Source organism: Engystomops pustulosus, chromosome 5, assembly GCF_040894005.1.
Source record: "Engystomops pustulosus chromosome 5, aEngPut4.maternal, whole genome shotgun sequence".
Taxonomy (NCBI): Eukaryota; Metazoa; Chordata; class Amphibia; order Anura; family Leptodactylidae; genus Engystomops; species Engystomops pustulosus.
This window is the reverse complement of record NC_092415.1, coordinates 52,813,697-52,838,781: the sequence shown is the minus strand read 5'-3', so window position 1 is coordinate 52,838,781 and position 25,085 is coordinate 52,813,697. Positions and strand designations below refer to the sequence as shown.

Sequence of the window (25,085 nt, the reverse complement as noted above, 5' to 3'; positions counted from 1 at the left end):
GCATTGCCCATCAGGTCATGTCATGGCATATTGTGACTGCAATCACCCAGGGTGACACATTGCGGTATATGCCACCGCGGCCAATGACACAGGGCAAGAGGAAAACAAAGAGAGGTGCAGTACAAAGCCCCCCTCCCTGTGCACCCAGCGGGCACCCCTGGCACCACTTACCGTGGTCTTGACGGGCACGTAGAGCACCTGCTTGTCCCCCAGGCTGCCCTCCTCCGCGGTGCCCAGCTGAAAGCCCTTAGATTTCACCCAGAATTTAAATTTGGCGTTATCCGTGGAGCTGGACTCGGAGCCATTGAGCAGCTGCACGATGCGCTCGTATTTCTTGCGGGTCACGGTCTTGGTCTTGCCGGAGTCTCCGTAAGTCCTGAGGCACCAGTCCTGGAAGTGTCGGTACATGTCCCGGTCGCTGCTGTCCATGGTGCTGGCACAATGACAGGGTCCCGGAGCAGGGGGTGGTCTGGCCGTGCTGCCGCTGCTGCTGCTGGGTGTGTGGGGGGAGGGGGCACAAGTCTCAGATGTTTTTGTTGTCCTCCTACGTGCTCAGCAGGCTGGGCTATCCCAATGCTACCCCCAGAGGGCAGGACCGGGCACGGCTATACCTGACTGCTATCCCAGGATGGCAGTGCCAGGCTCTCCTCCTCCTCTCTAGCGTGTCCCGCACTGGCTGCTGCCCGCCGCTGCTCCTGGCATCTACAAAACTTCCCCTATTCCCCCAGCCTGGCAACTTGTGGCGGGCATCACTGTGCCATCCTCACCCCAATGCCCCATCCGGAGCCCGGCGCTGCTGTGTCTGCTGCCCGCAGGATGCCCCGCTCCTCTTCTAGTGCTCTCCTCCTGGCACAGTGCAGCGGATGCCCCCCAGTGACCAGCACGGAGCTGGGACTATTGTCTGCAGCCGCCCGCTGCACTGCTGGGATGCTGCTCCTCTGATGGATGGGATGAGGGGCAGGCAGGACCTCCGGTGCCCGTGTCTCCTAGCAGTGTCCTGGGCCTTCAGCACCCCTGGCAGGAGGATGTCCCGGCAATGGCACAATGGCTTCTGCCTCCTGCTCCGTGTGCCCGCTCCCGGCTCAATAGGAAGCTCTAGCGACGGCAGGAGCCGGCCCGGGACTGACAGCTCACACTTCTCCTTGTCTTCTTTAAATGGCTGCTTGCTGCTTTACAGGTGCGCTGCCGCCACCTGCTGGACAATAAGCGCACTGTCATTGACTGCATATACAGTCAGGCAGGATGATCAATGTGCGTGTCGCATCTGTAAAACTGGGGCAAAAGTGGCCTTCAAACTACGTTTGTAAAGGTTTATAAAAGCGCTTATAATATTTAAGCTTTTGAACCACATGAAGAATCTATAACAGTGCATTAAATGACAGGACAACTACCTCTGCACTCCCTATGACAATGCCCAATCACAAAGGGGCACATATGGGACAAATGCATGACACCTTTTTCACAAATCAAAAATTATCCATTCTAACTTTGCTGTAATTTTTGGAAAAGTGTTTTGAGCCAGAAGACAAATGCATGCTTTTGAGAACATAATTATTGGCTTTCCAACATTTTTTGGTAGTTATCACAACACTTTTTTTGCGCTTCTAGGTTCCCAACACTTTTTTGGCTGAATTTGTCATGCACAAATCAACTAGCTATAAGCTGGTCCACCAAGTTCTATTTCACCTTGCTGAATGTGAAGACAGCACCAATTTATTAACCTCTTGCACCAAAATGTAACACCCTTAGGTAAATGACCACACAATTTGTGCACAAAAATAAACCGGGCCCTGGGCCACAATTGATGACACTCCCCAAACTATTATGTACATAGAGGAGCTTTGGGAAGTAAGAACACTCCTTATGGTGACTTTGTCTAAAAAAAGCTAAGTGTGCACTCAGGCTGGTCATGGCTATGTGAATGGGATTTATTGCATTACATAGTTATGGTAGGTGCTTGCAATCTTCCTGGTACACAGACCATGTTTCTTGATTGAGACTGAGACAAGTTTATAATGTGCATACCTTATTACTAATTTAAGGTATCACTCATAATAAAATAAACTACAAAATTTCCAGGAATTATAACAAGATGGGAACTTCTGTACCAAGCTGAACATGATAAATAATGCAGGGCTGTATCTTGAGGTCATGAACTCATAGATACTAGGTGCCAGGTTAGGCGCTAATAAGTCAATCCACCCTGGATAGGCTATCTAGACATGAGGCTAGAGCAAACCAAATCCTTGGTTGGCTACATCAGGATAATTTTGATCTTCACTTTGCCTCCACTGTCTCTGGTCTTTGGTGCTTTAGGTCCTCCAGTTTCTGTAGAATAATAATAATTCCTTTACTTATATAGTGCACACAGATTATGCAGCGCTGTACAGAGTTTGCTAAATTAGTCCCTGCACCAAATGGGGCTCACAATCTAATCAACCTACCTGAATGTTTTAAATGTGGGAGGAAACCGGAGAACCCAGAAGAAATCCACGCAAACACAGAGAGAACATACAAACTCTTTGCATATGTTGACCCTGGGACTTGAACCCAGGTCCCCAGCGCTGCAAGGCTGTAATGGTAACCACTAAGTATTCATTTCTTACACCAGACTTACTTGCATATAATTGCTGGGCCCATAAGCTGTTATGCCTGATCCCCTAGTACTTATACACATTCCCCTTATATTTTCATTGCCAGGGAACATCCAACTACATTTACAAATATACTGACCAAGGCTTCAATTTACTTGTAGGGCAGGCCATCTTTTATGAGAACTCTCAAGGCCAAAGCATCTTATTTCAATAAATAAATAAGCCACAAGAATAATATATCACTTCTTTTATTTGATACATAATCTTTTCTTGTAAAGAAAATAGTCTATATTTCTTAGAGAACACATTTATGTCAGATTTGAGTGATGCTCTATTCCTTAGGTACTAAACTTTGTGGATCAATATTTTGCTTAAACCAGATCTGTGTCGTATACTGTAGTTATCTGTGGACGAGCAATGTGGGAAGAATTGGTACTGCAAGTGACAAAAGGAAGCACATTTTACTAGCTTTTAGGCTGAGCTCACATCTGAATTTCAAATTTAACTTTTCGGTTCCAGCACAGGGGAAAATAAATGGTGATCATACTGTGACCCTTCCTTCATATGACAGACAAGACTGTCCCATAGACCTCCTCAACTTATAACAGGTTCCATCAAGTTCTGTCATAGGGTCAATCGAAAAAATAATGTTGCGTCAGAAATGTGGAAAGAACCTAACATCAGACATGACAGCGTGCTCCATAATGTGCAGGAAAAGACTATATTATATTCAGCAGGAGTCTCCTCATTCTGATAATGTCCAGCAAGTAGTGCTTTGGCATACAAAATTCCTTTCTTCTAAAGACGGACAATACAAAACTTACATTTTCAACAGTGTTTCCTCTGTAAACTCAATATTCTAAAGGGTAAGATAAAATAAGGAAATGTTCTCATGTGAATATGCACACATGAAAGAGCCATGTAATACCTCACATGTACTTCTTACACTGTCTTCTACTTAGCCATAAACTACTCAGGGGTCAGGGGTTTAAGTGAAAGGAGGGGAACATGTGCCAGAGGTGCTGAGTGTTTGGGTCTCTCTGACTCTTTTTTTTTGGAAAGTACTTCTCCTGATTAGGCAGCACTACGGATTTGCACTACAATGACATTCACAATGTACAATACATCCAATGAGTATTACCTCATGCCCCCTTGTTATAAGACAGAGGTGTCAAGCTCACATTAAGGGCCATTATGGTTTATTTCAAAGGGACTCTCGGAAAGTTTCTGTGGGGGGAACTTACCTGATGTGTATGGATGGCACGTTAGCTTTATAATAATTCCTTTATTTATATAGCACCAACAGATTCCACAGCACTGCACAGAGCTCGCCAAATCAGTTTATGTGTGCAACATCCCCCACCAAGGCCTAGCCTTTTCTCGGGGCCTGGAGTCAGCCGGGGCCCGCAGTACCTGAGTGGCTGGCGGTTGCGGCCTAGGCACGCTAGTGTCACGGTGCTTGGTATGGGGAACCGGAGGGCTGTCCTACAGCCTGGCAGGTCTCCAGCAGGGTGGTGTTGGCAAGAAATGATGAGGGAGAGGCTGCCATAGCGGATCTCCCTGGGGCAACCCTTTGGTGTCTGGAGTATGAGTCTCTGTGTAGTGGACAGGGTGCCTGTGATGATGGCAGCCGTAGTAGCAGGGACCAGACGGAGGCAGAGGTTGAACAAAAACAACTTACAGTTCTTTATTGGAACCGACAGGAACCGCAGCAACGTGCCTTTAACAGAGTAGTGGAGTGCTGAGATGCAGTTGGAGGGAGCCACAGGATGTAGAGCGCCAGCCTGGATGCAGAGGGCAGGCTGGGAGGTAGCTGTGTCCTAAAAGGATGCTTCAGCTTGTCCTGGGTTGCTTCAGGTCTCACCCTTGAAGGTAGGATGATACCCCTTTCCTCACTAAACTAGCTATTAGTTCCACTCTTCAGGCAGGGGCTAGGCTCTTCCTGCTCTGGTCTGGTATGCTAGCTGTACAGAGTCTGTACTGGAGTAACTCCAGTCTGTTTCTGCAGACTCCTAGGTCTGACTGCTCTCTACTCTCTTCTGAGAGAGAACTGACTTCTTCTGGAAGTTTCCTGACAGGGTCTTGTTACTCCCACTGGTCAGGTGGTGGCTACTCCTCCAATTACCTCTCAGCTCACATCTCAGCTCACAGAGACAAAGTATAACACCTGTGATTGGCTGACACATATGACATCACATAAAACAATTAACTCCTGCCTTACCAGGCAGGATCTACCACTGCAATGTTCCCCTGTGTCCTATAAGGACTATGTAGTGTGATGTAGTGACATGCTGTGGGGCTGGCAAGACCCTACACAGGCTGCAAGCTACATGGTGGGACGTATTCGCAACCACTCCTCTGCCTTGCATCGGTGAGGGTGTTGCATGTGCAAGGGCTGCTGCAGGGTCTACGAAAGGAGATCCAATATAGATCTGCGCCCTGCTTGTTCTGGAGCAGTATGTCAAAATCAGAATATTTTTATTTGTATAGAACTGTGGTAGACAGATAAAATGAGATAATCAACCCGATTAATGAGATAATTTTGCCACGTGCCACGTGAGGGTCTAAGTCGGAAATCAAGAAGCTATGCTACATTGCTTCCAAACCAATCCAAGCAAATCCTGGGGAAATATGAGAGGAAGCTGGAGAAGAACAAAGTGTCAGTGAAAGCAGATACAATATAAGAGGGAGCTGGGTGCGCATTATGAGTGGGAGGAGTTTGCTATAATATGACATGGAACTGCGTGGGGCACAGTGTGATGGGAGATGAGGGCACTTAGGGGGGAATTAAACAGTGTAAGGGTGGAGTAAGTGGGGGTTTAGGGATAAAAATGCTGCACCTTTTGTCTCACTTTAGCCTATACAAAAAATGGGAGGTATGGTAAAATAACTATTTGATACACTGCCAGTTTTTTAACCTACCCTCTGTGAGAGACAGAATCTAAAATTAAGGGAACAGGACGACTGCATGGATAGGGCCAACAACCCCAGATTTTGGCAAACAGCCACCTTTCCTCAGTAAGAGCTTTAAAGAAGGGTTGTGGCTGGGTATTTCTGCATGACATTGATCAGCAACACAGAGCCTGGGTAACTAAGGAGCGGCTCCATAAGTGGCCTAGCCAATCTCCAGAACATTACTCAATCAAAAACATTTGTGGGGAGATGAAATTTAATGTTTCCGAACCTGAAAGATCTGGAGAAGATCTGTATAAAGGTGTGGGTCAAAGTCCGTGCTGCAGTGTGTGCAAATTTGATTAAGAACTATAGGAAACATCTAAATATTAAGTGCTGTTTCTCTATCGTATTAAATACTTATTTCATTCAACAAAATGCAATTCATTGTTTAAAAATTGTACAATGTGATTTTCTGGGCTTTTTGATTTTGTTTTACACAGTTGAAGTGTACCTAATATGACTGGCATTTCCACTCTTTGTAGGTAGGAAAACTTGAAAAATCAGCAGTGTATCAAATGCTAATTTTCCCCACTGTATGTCCTCAAAATATAGGTAAGATAGCCCAGTACCTAACTTCTTACCACTATCCATGACAATATAACAGCACAAGTACAACGTCAAGAGGTGTCGTCAGTGAAAGCTTGTGTCCCTTTGACACGTTGGAGCTGTAATTATATCTGCAGAGGTGGCAGTTACACCTGGGCTCTGGAGCACGAAGGGTCCCATGGGCCACATAAGAGGACAGCAATTAGACATTTTATTTCCAAGCCTACTCTACAGAGGAACTGTTATGTGTAGGATGGAAAGGGGTGCAAAACTTTCTTTAAAAGAAGAAAAACTATCTACCGTATATACTCGAGTATAAGCCGACCCGTGTATAAGCCGAGGCCCCTAATTTTACCACAAAAAACTGGGAAAACCTATTGACTCGAGTATAAGCCGAGGGTGGGAAATGCATTGGTCACAGCCTCTCCAGTATGTAGCCAGCCAGCCCCTGCCCCAGTGTAAATAGCTTGCCAGCCCCTGCCCCAGTGTATATAGCCAGCCAGCCCCTGCCCCAGTGTATATAGCCTGCCAGCCCCTGCCCCAGTGTATATAGCCTGCCAGCCCCTGCCCCAGTGTATATAGCCTGCCAGCCCCTGCCCCAGTGTATATAACCTGCCAGCCCCTGCCCCAGTTTATATAGCCCCCCCTTCCCCGTTGTGCAGCACAACAATACCGGATGGATCGCACAGAAGATCTACGGGTGCCGCCAGAAAGGCGAGTTTTGATTTATTTATTTTTTTGACTCGAGTATAAGCCGAGTTTGTGTTTTTCAGCACATTTTTTGTGCTGAAAAACTAGGCTTATACTCGAGTATATAAGGTATTTCTGCAAGGTGTGATTTTTTTAATCATTTATATGCTGGTATCCCAGCCTCATCGGAGAAAAAAAACTGGACCCCTAGAATTCTATTGCCTTCCATCATCCGCATCAGTAAAAACAATGGACAGGTTTCAAAATTGTCTCCATTGACAACGGAAAAAAACAAGACAATGTGAAAGCACCCATTGAAAACAATAGCTCAGTAAGACATCCAAAAAATCACTGAACCACTGATGTGAATTACATTGACAGTGTGAAAGAGCTCTAACTCCGTCTACTTAAAATTGGATTGCCCATTGACCCAGTCTCCTTCTGCCTCTTTGGCTTCTCTTGACACACCTGGGTCAGCTGTCACTGAATGGACAGGTCTAGATACCAATATGGTGGCCAGTAGGTGAAAACTAGGGGAAAACTTAGACAACACCTTTAGGGGTAACCCCAAGTTCAATCTGTTCAGTGACACAGAGGATCTGCACCCACTATTACAATGTCCATGTAGTTTATTCAGTAGAATGATACATATGTTTAAAAGAGCCCAATAAAACATCAGGGATGTACCAAGGATCTTCAGTATTTAAGACAATCTGCAAGACACGGACAAAGAGGACATAGTGAGCTGCAATTCTCTGATAATATGTTAGGCAGAGGGGAACCCCATTAAATTGAGGATCTTTCTCTGTTCAGACAAACCAGGGCTGTTCTCTTTTACTCAGTAACTATATGATGCTGTTTGAATTACAAATGCAACACTATCACTTTTATCTTTTCCTGTGTCTGGTTTGTGCCTGCGATGGTTGCAGAATTGCAATTACTTCATAAAAACTAGCAGACCAAGATATATGGGAATAGGTTTTCTTTATACCTTGCAGATGATTATTTTCTTTTTAATTGCCAGATTTAACCATGGAAAAATGAATAGACAGTAGGCTATGGCATCCTTGGAGCTCTCATCCCATAACAGGCTGAAGATGCATGCAGACACCCCCCCCCCTCAGCAGATTCAGCAGACATCATATTAATGTTATCAATTGTATGTTAATGATTACATATCATTTTTTAATGGTGTCATTGTAATAATTAATAATAGCTAAACCACAGTTAAATCTCATCTGATCTGCATGTCGCATGGTGCCTTAGTAACGCACGCCTTGGAAGAAAAATCAATGACTCCAGAAGACATCCTGGGGAGTCTCCTGTCCTGTGTGAAGCTGCATATAGGAGGTGATGCATAGTGGCGCTGTGACCTCCCCTGCCCCCAGTCGAATATGCCTGACTTCAAGCATGTCACATGTTCATGGCTGCTACATACAAATGCTGGAGGACACAGTTTTATGCTCATCAGTGTTCTGGTAGCTGAATAAAGCTAATAAGCCATTAGAAGACTTCTCTTATTAAGAAGCATATTTTACTTTACAAACAAAAATTGTAAATAGTTTAAAGGGGTATTCCCATCTGGGCAGTTACAGTTAATTTAATTCATTTGCCATATGCATACATATCTTCTATTGCATATTTTGAAAAACATTTTCCTCTGTGAACATAATCTCCCGTAAATGTGGCCATTTTGTCCCTTAGAAACAAGATAGTTGTCCTTGGATACGACCATCTCCGCACTCTGGCAGCAGTGGCCAGACATGTGCAATTGAGTAATGCCCGACTACCTGGATTCAACGTTCATTACCACAGGACGTCTACGGGACATGCAGAAAGACAATCTGTTTCTTTGTGCAATCACTTCAACAGTCGTGGTTGTACAAAAGAAACTAGGAAATGCTAGGTAATCTCCTCCGGACAGGGGAAATTGTCAGAGCAGAGGGAAACTAAAAGAAAAGAAAAGTGCACCAGATTCAAAGGTATCTTCAGTATAAGTTTGGTATCTTATGGTGTTAAGCTCACCTTATCATAGAAGGAATAGGCATTTTTCTCATATAACTTTCTTTTCGGCGTGTTCACCTTAGTGTGCTGCCCGCCGTTGGCTCCAAGATTAGAGCAAAATCAGATCCCGCCGATATGCTCTGTAAAACATACAAATCATCAGCACAAGGAGGTTTGCGTAGTCGAAATTATGGTGCTGCATACACTCCAAATTGACTTGAATACAATGTTTTTATTGTTTGTGACACATTTCGATCCTGTACATACTATGGTATGTAAGTTTTTATGCCTGAAGAAGATCCTAGTACAGGATCGAAACGCGTCGCAAACAATATTCAATGTATTCAAGTCAATTTGGAGTGTATGCAGTGCCATAATTTCAACTACAAAAACCTCCTCGTGCTGATGATTTCTATGTGGTCGTATACAAGGAAACAATCTAGTTTCTAGGAAACAAAATGGCTACGTTTATGGGAAATTATATTCAAATAGGAACTTTTTTTTAAATAACATGCACATGAAGAAATGTAGATGATTAAATTAAATGCAAATAATAATAATAATAATAATAATTACATCATTTCATAATAATACCCCTTTAAAGGAAAAGAAAAATGTTAATTACTCCAAAAGGTTAGTTGTTCTGGATCCATAATTTCAACTGTGGCTCAGGTGTTTATTAATATCCTGTTGAGAATACCACACTAGGAATAATATCACTCACAATGAAATACCCACAAAGTCCCCATCCCTGAAATGTGAGCGTATCAACATACGAGCTTATGCAGCTTACCAGGGGCTGGTGATAAAATAAAAAAATAAAGATCCCTTTAAACTGTGTTTTTCATGAAGCCATATTCATAGAGTGTCTTTGGTATGGGTTCCTCTTAGGTCAGATGTGCCCCATAGGAAATCCCCTGTCATAATATAACTATAACAAGTTTAGGCCAATTTGGGTTTTAAGGTTTAAACTAATTTTTTTTATTTTCGTGGTTAAATATCAAGTGATATGTTCAAAATGTTTCTGTCACAGCTGCTGTGTTAGGGCTGATTTGTCCTTGCAGAGTTGTAATTTTTTAATTGGCACTATTTTGGTTCAATATGATTTGAATATTTTTAATAATTTTTGGGGATAAATGCACACAAATGTACATACTATGTCCCCCTGATTAAATAATCCATATATACTTTTCCACAGATTATAAAAATCTCCTCACACTGCACCTTGATAAGAAAACGTATAGTGTGATTAAGAGAATTGCCATGCTGTGACCCCACTAATCCACCTGATTAAATGCCCCACACTGTCTCCTGAAGAAAAACAGCTCCCTTCACTTTTTATCACTTTCCATCATCTTCTGACAGTTCGGTTGTCGATGGACTCCTTTGTAAGAACATCACTACTCCTACTCCATTACAAAGGAGCAGTGTGATGTGCCCATTAACCAAGTTTTGGCTGGCATTGCTACTCTATTCAATTGTATTTGTGTCTTAAAGCAAATCTACCAATAGCTTTTATGCATTTTGAACCAAACATACCTTGAGAATGCTGTAGCTACACTGATGCAGAAACATATTTTTTAATCCCTGAATCAAGTGGTTTTGCTAAAAAAAAAAAAACATTTATAAAATTATTATAAATGAGGCTCTGTCGCACATGTGGCTGCTCCGGCGCTTCTCCTCACCCTAATTATGCACTGCTCCAGCCTTATCCTGCCCAGCATAAGCTGAGAATACCTCATCACTGTTTAGTCCCTGACAGGCAGAAGTAATCAATTGCTGCACCATCCGCCAGCTGCTGTGTATGATCCAACTCAGGTGGATTAGGCCTGTCTGGATAGTTCAGGAAGCTCTGTGTAATTTGTTTATGTAGACAGACTGCATGTAGCTCAGCTTTCCCAAGGTCCTGAATGTTTTAATTGTTTTTGAGCAAAACCACTCAGATCAGGAATTAAACAAGATATGTTTCTGCATCAGTGTCGCTATAGCATTTTCAAGGTATGCTTGGTTCACAATGCTATTACACAAGCCCTATTCTAATAACCAGATCCACATAAGTGTCTCCAAGGGAACTGTACCAAACACCTATTAAATTCAATATAATACCACAAGGTGAAAACTGTATAAAACTTAACGTTTAATTCAAAATTCATAAAAACCACTATTGTCACAAATGGCAATGCACCAAACCTATTAGCCACTGTAAAAATGTTAGCAAAACATACAGGGCCCATATAAATATACCATCTTGGCCTCTAATAACGAAAAAATCGTATAAATATGCAGGGCTGTACACGATATGTAGCAGGGTATGCAATTCCTAATATAAGCACCAGCAGTCAATAGACAGTCGCAGCTGCAAGTATAACAGCTATCCTGTAATCAGTGCATATAAAGGAAAGAAAATAGGTGTATGCTACAGCAATGATAGCAACGATGACAGTATGCGGAAGGTAAAAAAAGGAATGTTCTTACCAATCCTGAGTTGAAAAATTCGGACCATCGGATTCTTTGTGATATAGAAGAACCTAGGTGTCCCTCGCATACTGGAATATCACCTGAGTATCGTCCAATAACTCCCGTCCTAACAAGGACGGTCCACAGCTGTCCCTGACGTGTATCTTGCCCTTGCTATAGAAACTAGGCGTCCTCAGATGGTCTCAACATTGAAAGAATGATCCCGACGCGTTTCTTCCGCAATCCCACGGATTCATCAGGGGATACATGTGTCACAGGTATAGGTGACTAAGAAGAGTCATAGTGGTAGAGACCAGGCAGTGGCTCCAGTAGGAGACCTTCTGGAGCCACTGCCTGGTCTCTACCACTATGACTCTTCTTAGTCACCTATACCTGTGACACATGTATCCCCTGATGAATCCGTGGGATTGCGGAAGAAACGCGTCGGGATCATTCTTTCAATGTTGAGACCATCTGAGGACGCCTAGTTTCTATAGCAAGGGCAAGATACACGTCAGGGACAGCTGTGGACCGTCCTTGTTAGGACGGGAGTTATTGGACGATACTCAGGTGATATTCCAGTATGCGAGGGACACCTAGGTTCTTCTATATCACAAAGAATCCGATGGTCCGTATTTTTCAACTCAGGATTGGTAAGAACATTCCTTTTTTTACCTTCCGCATACTGTCATCGTTGCTATCATTGCTGTAGCATACACCTATTTTCTTTCCTTTATATGCACTGATTACAGGATAGCTGTTATACTTGCAGCTGCGACTGTCTATTGACTGCTGGTGCTTATATTAGGAATTGCATACCCTGCTACATATCGTGTACAGCCCTGCATATTTATACGATTTTTTCGTTATTAGAGGCCAAGATGGTATATTTATATGGGCCCTGTATGTTTTGCTAACATTTTTACAGTGGCTAATAGGTTTGGTGCATTGCCATTTGTGACAATAGTGGTTTTTATGAATTTTGAATTAAACGTTAAGTTTTATACAGTTTTCACCTTGTGGTATTATATTGGTTCACAATGCATAAAAACAAATGGTAGGTTTCCTTTAAGGGCACAGAAACAATTGCATTAATGGGAGAAAGATTACAAAGAAAGAGTTACAAAGGACTATGTCTGCACCCATTCTCCCTTGGCAAGGAGGCTACCTGTACTGCTGGATAATTCACACATAGTTATGACCGGCCAGGAGTAAAATGTACTCTTCTTAAACCATAGCAGTGATGAAGTGAGACCTCCCATTGATCACCTAAGGCTAGATCAGCAATGTGTTTTATTGTAAAACCTCATCTATATGATTATTTGATTACTTGTGTCTCAAACTTGACACTACTTTCTTTGAAGTATGATTCTCATTAAAGTGGTTGTCTAGGAGTCATCTTTTTTTATATGCATCCAAGGGGATATAAACATACAAACTAGCAGTACTCACCTCCTGTCTGTGTATACAGGGGCTCAGCAGTGACATAGCCTCTGCCGGTGTCCTGTAACGTGATGTCATCACTGAGCCTCTGTATAAAAATAGAAACCTCAAGGTAACAAGAGATGCGCACTGCTCCGGAGCGCCGTAGTATGGCTAGTTTGTCAGATGCTCCAAATGGGATGAGTGTAAGCAATAGTCTCACCAGAGGATCTATCTCTGTATATTGAGCACTACTGTAGGTCCCACAGCTTATAAAGAGACCAAAACTATTCATTAAGTCACCACTCACCACTCACTTTTAACCCGATTGTATTGAGTTAAAGGTGGCGTGGTGAGCCGGTTAGGGGCAGGGTTAAGTGAGGCATCGGCTCATGCCGTTCAAGAACAAGAGCCGGCTGTTATAGCCAGCTCGTTCGGGAACGACACATCACTACTTCTGATAAATCTCCCGAGACTAAATCACAGATGATCTCTCATGATCTCATCGATGTCATCAGGGAGGTTGTCACTGACATAGACCTCTGTAGGGCATCAGTCAATGTAATGACGTAATGTAGTAGTTACATCCTAGGGAGGCTGCTGGCACAGGGGTGATAATTAGTAACATTTCATGATCTTATGACGTAACAGATGATGATGTAATAGCTTGGGATGTGATGGACAATGATTATTCAAGAGGGGTTGACCGTAAAGGCACATTATGGAAAAAGAAATTAAGTTTACTATGTGATCTATTATGGTATTTCTATTATGGTATAGTGATGTTTTCTCACATTGGAATGTTGCTTAGCAGTGGTGTGCCTCTGGTGACTCACTTTGTAGACTGTATTCTATGGAGATCTATGTGGTGCCCATCGCCAGAATCAGGTCTTTGTGAATTTAGAAAATTGCATTGACTATACCACACATTATCCACAGCGGAAAGGGGCATGTGGTTTCCTTCCCAGTCAATAATAACATTTAGAGAGGTTCCTGTCACACAGTGAAGCCATGGCCATTACCACACAGGTTCTCCACAAGAGGGGCAACTTACTATTACATTTATAAAAGAAATACTTCCAGCTTAGACTTTCTTCATACTAAATATGGTTTACCTATGTTATATATTGTCCCTATTCTATGACATTACTGTGTGCATTATACTGTACTATAACACTACTGTGTGCATTATCCTTGTACTGTAATATCACTTTGTATTATTTCTATACTGTGTCATCACTATTTGCATTATCTTTGTACTGTGACATCATTGTTTGTATTATCCCTGTACTGTGACTTCACTGTGTGTATTATATCTGTTCTGTGACATCCATGTTTCTATTATCCCTGTACTGTGACATCACTTTGTGTATTCTCCCTCTACTGTGATAACGCTGTGTATTATTTCTATACTGTGGGCTTATTTACTAAGGCTTCATGGATCGCACTTTCAGCAGATTTTCGTAATTTATGGAATTTGCGGCGCTGTGACAGGTATTTAAATGGGGATTGTGTTGCACGTGATCGGATTGTGGCGCAGCTGCACTGGCTTTCATGCAACAGAAATCAGGGGACGGGCCTAACTGCACTGAGCGCGGGATTTAAGATTCTAATTGCATCGCAAGACAATGCACTTACATGCACCGGGAAGAAGAAGGTGAACTCCAGCGAACCTGAGCGGGGAGGCGACACATGCAGGATATCGGGTGCACGATCTTAGTGAATCACTCCAAAGTGCATTATCGGCAGACACTCCGTACTTCGTGAACTCCTCCGGACGGGTAAGTAACTGTGTCCCTGTATCTTCACTATGTGCATTATCCCTGTACTGTCACATCATGTTTCTATTATCCCTGTACTGGGAATTTGTGTATTATTTCTACAGTCATGGCCAAAAGTTTTGAGAATGATACAAATGTAAATTTTTACAAAGTCTACTGCATCAGGTTTTATAATGGCAATTTGCATATACAGATGTTATAAAGAGTGATCAGCTTAACAGCAATTAATTGCAAGGTCAATATTTGCCTAGAAAATGAACTTTTTCCCACAAAACACATTTCAACTTCATTGCAGGCCTGCCTTAAAAGGAGCAGCTAACATTGTTTCAGTGATTGCTCCAGTAACACAGGTGTGGGTGTTGATGAGGACAGGGCTGGAGATCAATCTGCCATGATTAAATAGGAATCACACCAAGGAGAGAGGTTCCATTGTTGCCAAAAAGCAAGTGCTAGGACCATCTCTTAAAAGTGTTTCAGCTTCGGGATCAGGCTACGAGCAGTGCAGAGCTTGCTTAGGAATGGCAGCAGGCAGGTGTGAGTGCATCTGCTTGCACTTTGGGGCAGAGACTCTTGGAGCAAGGCCTGGTGTCGAGGAGGGCAGCAAAGAAGCCACTTCTCTCCAGAAAAACATCAGGGACAGACTGATATTCTGCAAAAGGTACAGGGAGTGGACTGCTGAGGACTGGGGTAAAGTCATTTTCTCTGATGTTTGTAACATGTGGAAAACAGCTTGTTCGGAGAAGACAAGGTGAACGATACCACAAGTCTTATCTCATCCCAACTGTAAAGCATCCTGCAACCATTCATGTGTGGGGTTGCTTCTCAGCGAAAGGAATCGGCTCTCTCACAGTCTTGCCTAAAAACACATCCGTGAATAAAGAATGGTACCAGAATGTCCTCCAAGAGCTTCTCCCAACCGTCCAAGAGCAGTTTGGTGATCAACAATGCCTTTTCCAGCATGATGGAGCACCTTGAAATAAAGCAAAAGTGAAAACTAAATGGCTCGGGGAACAAAACAGAGAGATTTTGGGTCCATGGTCTTGAAACTCCCCAGATCTTAATCCCATTGAGAACTTGTGGTCAATCATCAAGAGACGGGTGGACAAAACCAACAAATTGTGACAAAATTTGGTCCAGAAGTTGATTGAGAGCTGCCAGGGGGAATTGCAGAGGCCCTGAAGAAGGGCCAACCCTGCAAATATTGACCTGCTACATTAAACCCTAGGTGCACCTGGACGTTATACTACGTCCCTGCGGCTAGATACTTAGCGCACTAGGACGTAGTATAATGTCCTCCTTCTGGCACAGGCTCACGAACAGAGCCGGCGCCAGAAGCACCGGCTGTCAGCTGTCTATTACAGCTGACACCGCCTGCTAACACCCGTGATCGGATCTGACTACGCTCACGGGTGTTAACCCCATACCAAGCATGACCGCGGCGTGTAAGGGTGTTCCTGCTATGGATAGGATCCCTGTGCCGCTTACCAGGGGATCCGATCCACTTCTGGGCAGCCCCAAAGTCTGCTGAATGCTAAGGGTCTTTCTGATGTCCTCAGCAGTCAGACTCCACCTGGGTCTGACTGTAAACTGTCTGCGCATGGTCTCACCATTAGCTATAGGTGCCCCAAAATTATGTACCAGAAAAGTACATCTCATGTGGTAAAAAAAATAAGCCCCCATAGGTCCACAATAAAAAACAAAAAAAATTATAGCCTGTACAATGTGACAAATCTGATCTGCATGGCGCCTCCTTCCCTTCTATGCCCAGCCGGGCGCCCATACAGCAGGATACCACCACATATAGGGTATCGGTGTACTCGGGAGAAATTGGGTATCACACTTTGTGGAGCCATTTTTCATTTAATCCATTACAAATGTTAAATTTTCCACCCAAAATGAATGTATTGTCAAAAAATATTACAATTTGTAGACCACACCTCCATTTATTTTTAATCCCTATAAAACACCTAAAGGGTTAACAAACTCCTTAAAAGTGGTTTTTCATACATTGAGGGGTGTAGTTTCCATAATGGGGTAATTTACGAGTCCAGCTATTATTTAGGCCTCTCACAGTCAATTAATTGATTTTCCAAAAAATTTTTAAAATGGCACCCAAATTCTGAGCTTCATAACATTCTAGTAAAATATGTGGAATCTTAAAAAACCATGGCGACATAAAGCAGACATTTGGGAAATGTAAGTTATGAATTTATTTGGCTGCATCAAAAGTAGAGAATTTAGAACTTAGTTTTTTTTTCATAACTAAACACAAAAGATATCATCCAAATTTTTAAACTAATTTGAAGTACATTGTGTCATGAGAAAGAAATCTCAAAATCCCCTGGATATCTTATAGCGTTCCAAATCTATAACCACAGGGCAGATTTGAAAAATGGGACGGCGTCCTAAAGGCCAAAAGAGGCTGAGTCCCGTAGGGGTTAACTCATTCTAACTGTCAATAAAAGCTTTTGTTAGTATGATTGCACTTGTATTTCTGTATGTGATAAAAAGATCTGACAAACACACATAAAAACCAGAGGGCAACAGATCATGTGGAAATATAATATTTGTATCATTCTCAAAATTTTTGGCCATGACTATATACTGTGTCATCACTATGTGTATTATGTACTGTGACATCACTGTGTGTATTATCCCTGTACTGTGACTTCACTGTGTGCATTATCTCTGTTCTGTGACATCCCTGTTTCTATTATCACTGTACTGTGCCATCACTTTGTGCATTATTCCTGTGGCATCACTGTCTATTGTATTATCCCTGTCCTGTGACATTCCTGTGTGTTTTACTTTTGTATTGTGACATCACTATCTATCAATTTCTTATGCTTTTGAAATATGTTTCTGAAAGTGTCATACTCAAGTAGCGGGCCCAAGTTTTTTCATGGGCATTGCAGGTCTCCAGCAGGTGGTGTGTGCAAGAAATATGGAAATAAGGCTGGTGCAATCGGTTTTCCCTGGGGTGTATATATGTATTGTGGCAGGGTAGCTGCTACTAAAGCAGATTTTGGGTGTGAAAGGTGTATTTTGCCTAAGGAAAAGCTGGGCAGATGGCAGACCTGGGATAGTTGGGTCTGTCTGATTAAGTTTAATTAGCAGCGAGCTAGAAGTCCTGCATAACTACCTGGTGCAGACTTCCCACAATGGCTCCACCCTGGGGAAGAGACAGGCTACATCAACGGCCTGTGGAGCTGTGGCAGTGAGCTGATACTGTGAGTTTTTGGGGTTCCTGGCAGTAGGCCAGCACTTGGTGAGGTAGGGAACCTCTATGTGTAGTTAGTGCCGGAGAGGCTTAGGCTTTATTTTTCCTGTTTTGTTTATTTTAGTTTTTCTGCCAAATAAAACTGGCTGCGGTCAGTCCCAAGTCGCACAGTGTGGACAGTGATCTTACTTGTGTGCTGGTGAATTGTGCCCATCTACCCCAGGAGATGACGATCCCGGACCTAATCCCTTACAGTATAAATGGGGTGTATACGGTTTTCCCTGAGGTGTATATGGGAGTCCTTGGATGATGGAGGATGGGGAGCCCGTGATGGTGAACAGCCTGATCCAGGGATTACACGGAGGCACGTTGTGCAAATCAACTTACAGTTCTTTATTCAACTTCAAACAGCAGGCAACGGATAAACAGTGGCAGTAGATTCAGCAAGCTGGAAGGTTGATGTAGATAGCTGGTCTGCATGAAGGTTGCTCACAGCCTGGTAGTAACTTCAGGCTGGGCTGGTAAAGATGGAGCAGAGTCCGGATCCTGGACCTCTGCTTTGGGGGCTTAGTCTCCTGACTTGCCTTGGGTGCCAGGCAGTGGCATGAGGCACCTGTGGTTCCTGCCAGGAACTTATATACTCCCTTGGTCAGGTGGTAGCACCCTCCAATCAGCTTCCAGCTTGCTTTTCAATATTATAAAGAATATCATTGGACAATAATATTTGGCATGCTTAACTCTTGCCTTACCAGGCAGTGGCTCCAAATTGCAATTACTAAGTTTACCTAGCAATAGCTTCTGGATGAGTTGCACTGGCTCACCAGATAGATCCTGACAAGAAGAGGGCGCTATTCGCAACAACCACCTTGCCTATGCATTGGCAGGGGTGTTACATATGTGTTCCCCTGTATTATGATGTCAAACATTGCATAGCTCATTGTATATAAAAGTGTATCTATACTTCAACCACTCCACCATTTATATTAAGTAGTTCGTAGGCCTCATCCACACAAACGTATGCTCGCCTGTGCTGTATCCGGGTGTTTGCCGCACTGTGACTGGGTACTATAGACGTTTATCGTCTGCATTTGGCCTTACACTGCAGTTAGCAGAATGATGTGGCTCATAGACAACAGCAAACATCATTTCTACAGACAGCTCCAATATCTTGGTATCGTGGCAACTCCATTGACTTTTGCCACATGACATCAGCCCTCCTGACATCAGGCTCTTGTAATGACACAGGAGAAGGTCTAGCTGCCCGCAGTGCCAGTCACATAGCATCCAGTAGCTGCTAAGACACAAAGAAGCTGAGCCGTTTTGGGATAACATAAGACAACGTGTATCCTCATGGGATTTCTACTGCCTGTCCCAGGGTTAGAAAAAACATATCTCTTCACTGGCAGCTGTCCCCTCATTTGTTGCTCCAATAAGCAATAATTAGGTCCTGAGCTAATGATGTCGGGTTATTTTTCTTTTTTTTTAGACTCGACCCAGAGGGGTCGCCATGGTAACCCTCATTGAAATTAGCCACCTGGATATTCTGCTTTGTGGATCATACACATATTCATACACTCTGCTATGAGCAGGCCTGTAGCATCTGTGCTGTACGAGCGCTCGCCTACATCCCGAAATGGGACACTTGTCATATCAGTGACATCAGCGTTCATTCATCCATACAGAAACTCATGTCGTCCTGGGATACAACCAGAACCTGTGATCAGGAGTCCACAGTGGTGCTACATTTATTTATACCCACCTACACTTCATAATATATTGTATTATCAGTATTTTCATTGTGCTTCAGCTGAAGGACTACAATTCCCAGAATGCCTTCTTTGAAATAAACAGGTCTTGTCAATTGTTATTCCACAACGAAAGCAGAAAAGTATTTCTTGTGCTGCTGGTTATCGGAGGTCCCATAGCAACAGATATGACTATGCCCGCCTTTTTCACACTCTTAGGCCCCTATCACACTTGCGTTTTTCACGTGAATGTTTTTTCAAGCACACACGCTTGTTTTTTTAACGCACATCTCAGCATGCTCTACTTTTACTTGTCACACGCGTGAAAAACGCCCCATACAAGTCTATGGAGATGCATTAAAAACGCATCCGAGACACATGCAAGTGCAATGCGTTTTTCACTGGTCAATTGCCATAGAAAAGATAGAGCTCAGTCCTGAGTCCTTTTTACGCGCATTGGGGCTTATTTACTAAGGTCCCGCGGCCACATTTCGGTCGGGTTTTCCAACGTTTGCAGGGGATCATGTCGGGGAATGTGTCGCATGCGATCGTTTTGTGTCACAATTGCGCTGGGTTTCACATGACCCAAATTGGGCAGCGATCCGACGGATTCGGACTACGCGCAGGATTTAACAAATCAATTTGTGTTGCAAGCCAAGCACTTACATGCACCGGGGGGAAGATGGTGAACTCCGGTGGACCTGAGCGGGGAAGTGACACATGCAGGAAATCAGGCACACGATCTTCATGAATCGCAGCAGATGTGCATTCCGGCGGAAAACACACATCGGGGATCGCGCAGGGACCAGGTAAGTAAATGTGCCCCATTATCTGCATGTGAAAAATGCATTGAAAACACCAAAAAACACTGAGACACTGCACAAACTCTGACTGAAAACTGATTGAACTCTGATGAAAAATTTTTCACTGACCAAACCCTGATCGCTCTCTGATCAGATTTTGACGTGATCTGCAACGCAAGTATGAAAGAGGCCTTAGATCAAGTGACTTCTGTCAATGTGAGACCACTATTTCGGCATCTAAGGATCTGAGGAGGGAAGATGTGAACATGTTTAGAGGATCTGAGATCTGATGATAGTATATGTTAATTAGCCTGTTATTTAAACCACACCCCTGGAAGACACTTCCACTTTTTCAGGAAACCTCTGCTCATGTATCACCCTGTGTTCTCTGCATGAATTCCATGATCTATGAGAAGGACCAACACCATCTATTTACTGCATAAATGAACAGGGAGCTTTTATTAAAAAAATGAAAATTGGGATCAGTGATCTCTATAAAATATGTATGGTCAGATTCACAGAGACGTACCATGAAGAAGGACGTCGGAAGAATGACAAAGAGCTGTGGTCATTAGATCCCATCCTGACAATGTCAACTGTTTTCTACATTTATACTAATTCTGTGCAAAATAAAATATGCCTGCTGTAAATATAAGCTGCTCTGCCATCCTCTAGGTCCTGGAGGACCTATACTATGGACAGAGATGGAAGTAGTAGGCTCCCTCTATTGTATACAAGTACATCCAGGGAACTGCAGCTCGGTTTCTATTAAAGGGAAGTTTTCAGACTCTTTTATCCCATTAAACTACCATTTCCCTCCGGTAAGGTATGAAATGTCTAGAATCTAGTATTTAATCTTTTATGTGAAATTTACCTGTTTAACCATAAAAAACCCTCCAAAGTCATGTGAAAATGAACATAGAACAATGTTTGCCTTAGATGAGTCAAGTGTTGAGGCTACAGGAGGGCTATCAATATCTTTGGTTCTATGGTACCTAGAAATGCCTTTGGTGTCATATTAAAGATAAAGGGGCATATTTATCATACGTGGGCTGAAGCCTCTTGATGTATCCGGCAGGGTTCTGCGCAGCATTTACTTCTATGCTACTTCTATTTACTTCTATGCTAGAAAATATATTTTCATCACATCTGCCTTTTTCTCTTTGCCTGAGTTATATGATTATTTTTCAGATGTGGAAATGTATGTACATATTTTTTTGACCCCACCCCTACATATTTTGTACATATATACATGCAGAGACATGTCTAATGGAAGAGATTTATTGAAAAGTGGACAACCCCTTTAATGTATTTTTGGTACCAATGTACAAGGAGAAAATTAGGCAAAACCTACAGCTATAAAAACAAAAAATGTAACCTCCTTTCTGGGTTGTTTCCTTTTTGTTTTAAAACCTGCCTTCCAAAAGCTGATTTTTTATTTTTCTTTTAACAAAGCCATATAAGGTTTTGTTTTCTCCAAGACTAGTTGTTCTTCCTAGTGGCTTCATTTAGTACTTTGTTGTACATTTTTTTTACAGGCTATGGTTTCCCTGTGCAGCATGACTTACACAATTGGGCTCATTTACTTACCCGGTCCAGTTGCGATCCAGCGGCGGGTCCTTGGACGCTGATTTGAGTCTGGCCGGGTTTCACTAAGGTAGTGCGCCCGATGTCCACTAGGTGTCACTGCTGCGCTGAAGTCCGCTGGAGTTCGCCGGAGTTCATAATCCTATCCTGGGTGCAGGTAAGCGCGTGTCAAGCGAGACATTTTTATTTTAAATTTGCGGTTTTTCCGAATCCGTCGGGTTTTCCGATGGCCACGCCCCCCGATTTCTGTCGCATGCATGCCAGCCCCGGGGCAATTCAGGGAAAAATGGCGCAAATCAGTAATATGCGGGAAACCCGACGAAAAGTAGCAATTCGGGGCCTTAGTAAATTACCCCAATATCTTACTTCTTCAGGTCAGTATTTTACGTAGATACCAAATTTATACATTTCTTTATGTTTCCTTTGGGAAAAGAATTCTTGCATTGCAATACACCTACATCTTTTTTATATGTCAATGTGTAGCTGTGTAAGTTCTATTTTTTACAGGCTTTTATTTACCTGTGCGGCCTAAATGACTAATGGTCAGCGATTTTGGGTTTTGCACGACTTTGACAGGTATTTAACATGGGTCTGCACTGGGATTGTGTCGCATGGATTTTGGCGCTACTGTACTGGCTTCCATGTAACAGAAATCAGGGGGCGTGCTGTAGGACAATCTGCCTGATTTGGACTGAGCGCAGGATTTAATTTTCAAATTGTGTTGAAAGCCCAAGCACTTACATATGCGAGGAAGAAGAAGGTGAACTCCAGGGGACCTGAGCGGGGAAGCAACACATGCAGGACATCAGGCACATGATCTCAGTGAATCGTGGCACAGTGCATTGTCGTCGGACAATGTACTATCGGTGAAATCCTCGGCCAGGGTAAGTACATGTGCCCTAATATCTTATTACCTCAGGTGAAAACTGGGAGATACCAAAGTTACAAAGTACTTTAAAAAACAATCTTGGGAGAAATTCCTGCATCGCAAATACATCTGCAACTTTTTCACATTTCCATGTAAGTGGAGCTGTGTAAGGCCCCTTCCACACTTGCGTTTTTCACACGCGGTTTCTGCGCGTGATTTTGACGCGTAGAACTTGCATTGCACTCTGACCCATTGTAATCAATGGGCTTTTTCAGACTTGAATTTTTTTCACGCGCACAGACGCCTGTTTTTAAACGCGCGTTTAAATCTCAACATGCTCTACTTTTGCAGGTCACGCGCGTGAAAAACGCACCATACAAGTCAATGGAGACGCATCAAAAACGCATTGCACTCTGAGACACATGCAAGTCCAATGCGTTTTTCAAGCATCAATTGCCATAGAAAAGATAGAGCTCAGTCCTGAGTCTTTTTCAAGAGCATTATCTGTGCGTGAAAAACGCATTCAAATTGCATTGAAAACGCGTGTGAAAAACTGAGACACTGAACAAACTCTGACTGAAAACTGATTGAACTCTGATGCAAAATGTTTTTCACTGACCAAACCCTGATCGTACCCTGAACAGACTCTGACGTGATCTGCAACGCAAGTGTGGAAGGGGCCTTAGATGTATTTTTTATAAATACCAATTTGGGCAATGTATGACGGAAATGATGTCATGCCAAGCGATCACTGCCCTCCTGTGCTAATATAGTGGAGCCTACCCGACTATGCATTTATAGTCGCGCCCATTCTTCCATATTGGAATGAGTTATAAATGTTAGTTATAAATTATCAAATTAAGAAGAAATAAGAAAATATTATTTTACCAGATGTTTAATAGAAACTGACAATGCACATTTAAGGATTGTAGGACAAATGAAAATTGATACTTTATGCCCCAAACTGAAATCTGTCAGTATCCAGGATCGAAGTAACTTGCAACATTTGTTGCAAATGAGAAACACTGAATACCAATGAATGTAACAGTGGCTGGTATTGTTCTAACGTACTATAGACACTCAACTTTATAGTTTTAGTTTGCATAGAAATGTTGTACAATAATAATTGTGACAATGGTTTAATTAGAGGTAGTTCTAGGTTGGAAAGTATGTGTTATGGATAAAGAGGAGGTGAGCAGATTGTACATAGTGCCCTATTTGCAAACATAATGTTATAAAGCAGGAGGAGCTGTGCATATTCTACATAGTGTCCTAGCTGCAGATATCTTGTTGTATGCATTTTATACTACATGGCAGTACGCTGTATGCATTTTATACTACATGGCAGTACGCTGTATGCATTTTATACTACATGGCAGTATGCTGTATGCATTTTATACTATATGGCAGTACGCTGTATGCATTTTATACTATATGGCAGTACGGTGTATGCATTTTATACTACATGGCAGTACGCTGTATGCATTTTATACTACATGGCGGCATGCTGTATGCATTTTATACTACATGGCAGTAGGCTGTATGCATTTTATACTATGCGGCACGCTGTATGCATTTTATAATACATGGCGGCACGCTGTATGCCTTTTATACTACATGGCGGCACGCTGTATGCATTTTATACTACATGGCAGTACGCTGTATGCATTTTATACTACATGGCAGTACGCTGTATGCATTTTATACTATATGGCAGTACGGTGTATGCATTTTATACTACATGGCAGTACGCTGTATGCATTTTATTCTATATGGCAGTACGCTGTATGCATTTTATACTACATGGCAGTACGCTGTATGCATTTTATACTACATGGCGGCACGCTGTATGCATTTTATACTACATGGCGGCACGCTGTATGCATTTTATACTATGCGGCATGCTGTATGCATTTTATACTGCATGGCAGTACGCTGTATGCATTTTATACTACATGGCGGCACGTTGTATGTATTTTATACTACATGGCGGCACGCTGTATGCATTTTATACTACATGGCGGCACGCTGTATGCATTTTATACTACATGGCGGCACGCTGTATGCATTTTATACTACATGGCAGTACGCTGTAGCATTTTATACTATGAGGCAGGCTGTATGCATTTTATACTACATGGCAGTACGCTGTAAGCATTTTATACTATGCGGCACGCTGTATGCATTTTATACTACATGGTGGAACGCTGTATGCATTTTGCATTGCTTTATTTTTACACCAAACAAATATGATGGATCTGGTCCTGACACTCCCTGATATATTACATGTATGGGCGGGGGGTGGGGGACGAGTGTGCGCAGCTTCTCATAGCTGCGCAATGAAGATGCATTGGTAGGAGGATCAAAGAGGCTAAAGGGGCGTGGAGTAGCCACGCCATGTAACCTCAGCTCC

The 25,085-nt window shown here is 42.8% G+C and overlaps 1 protein-coding gene across 4 annotated transcripts in view; it reads right to left on the bottom strand.

The window, feature by feature from the left end:
• NOL4 (nucleolar protein 4) overlaps nt 1-1,145 on the bottom strand; it is a 161,680-nt gene extending 160,535 nt beyond the window's left edge. For 3 of the 4 annotated variants that reach the window (XM_072151988.1, XM_072151989.1, XM_072151990.1), the window contains exon 1: nt 172-1,145. In XM_072151988.1, the coding sequence (XP_072008089.1) occupies nt 172-429 (258 nt within the window). In that variant the 5' untranslated portion in view covers nt 430-1,145. The remainder of the gene's footprint in view (nt 1-171) is intronic. The other variant, XM_072151986.1, reaches the window with a different exon arrangement.
• Nucleotides 1,146-25,085: the final 23,940 nt, after the last annotated feature.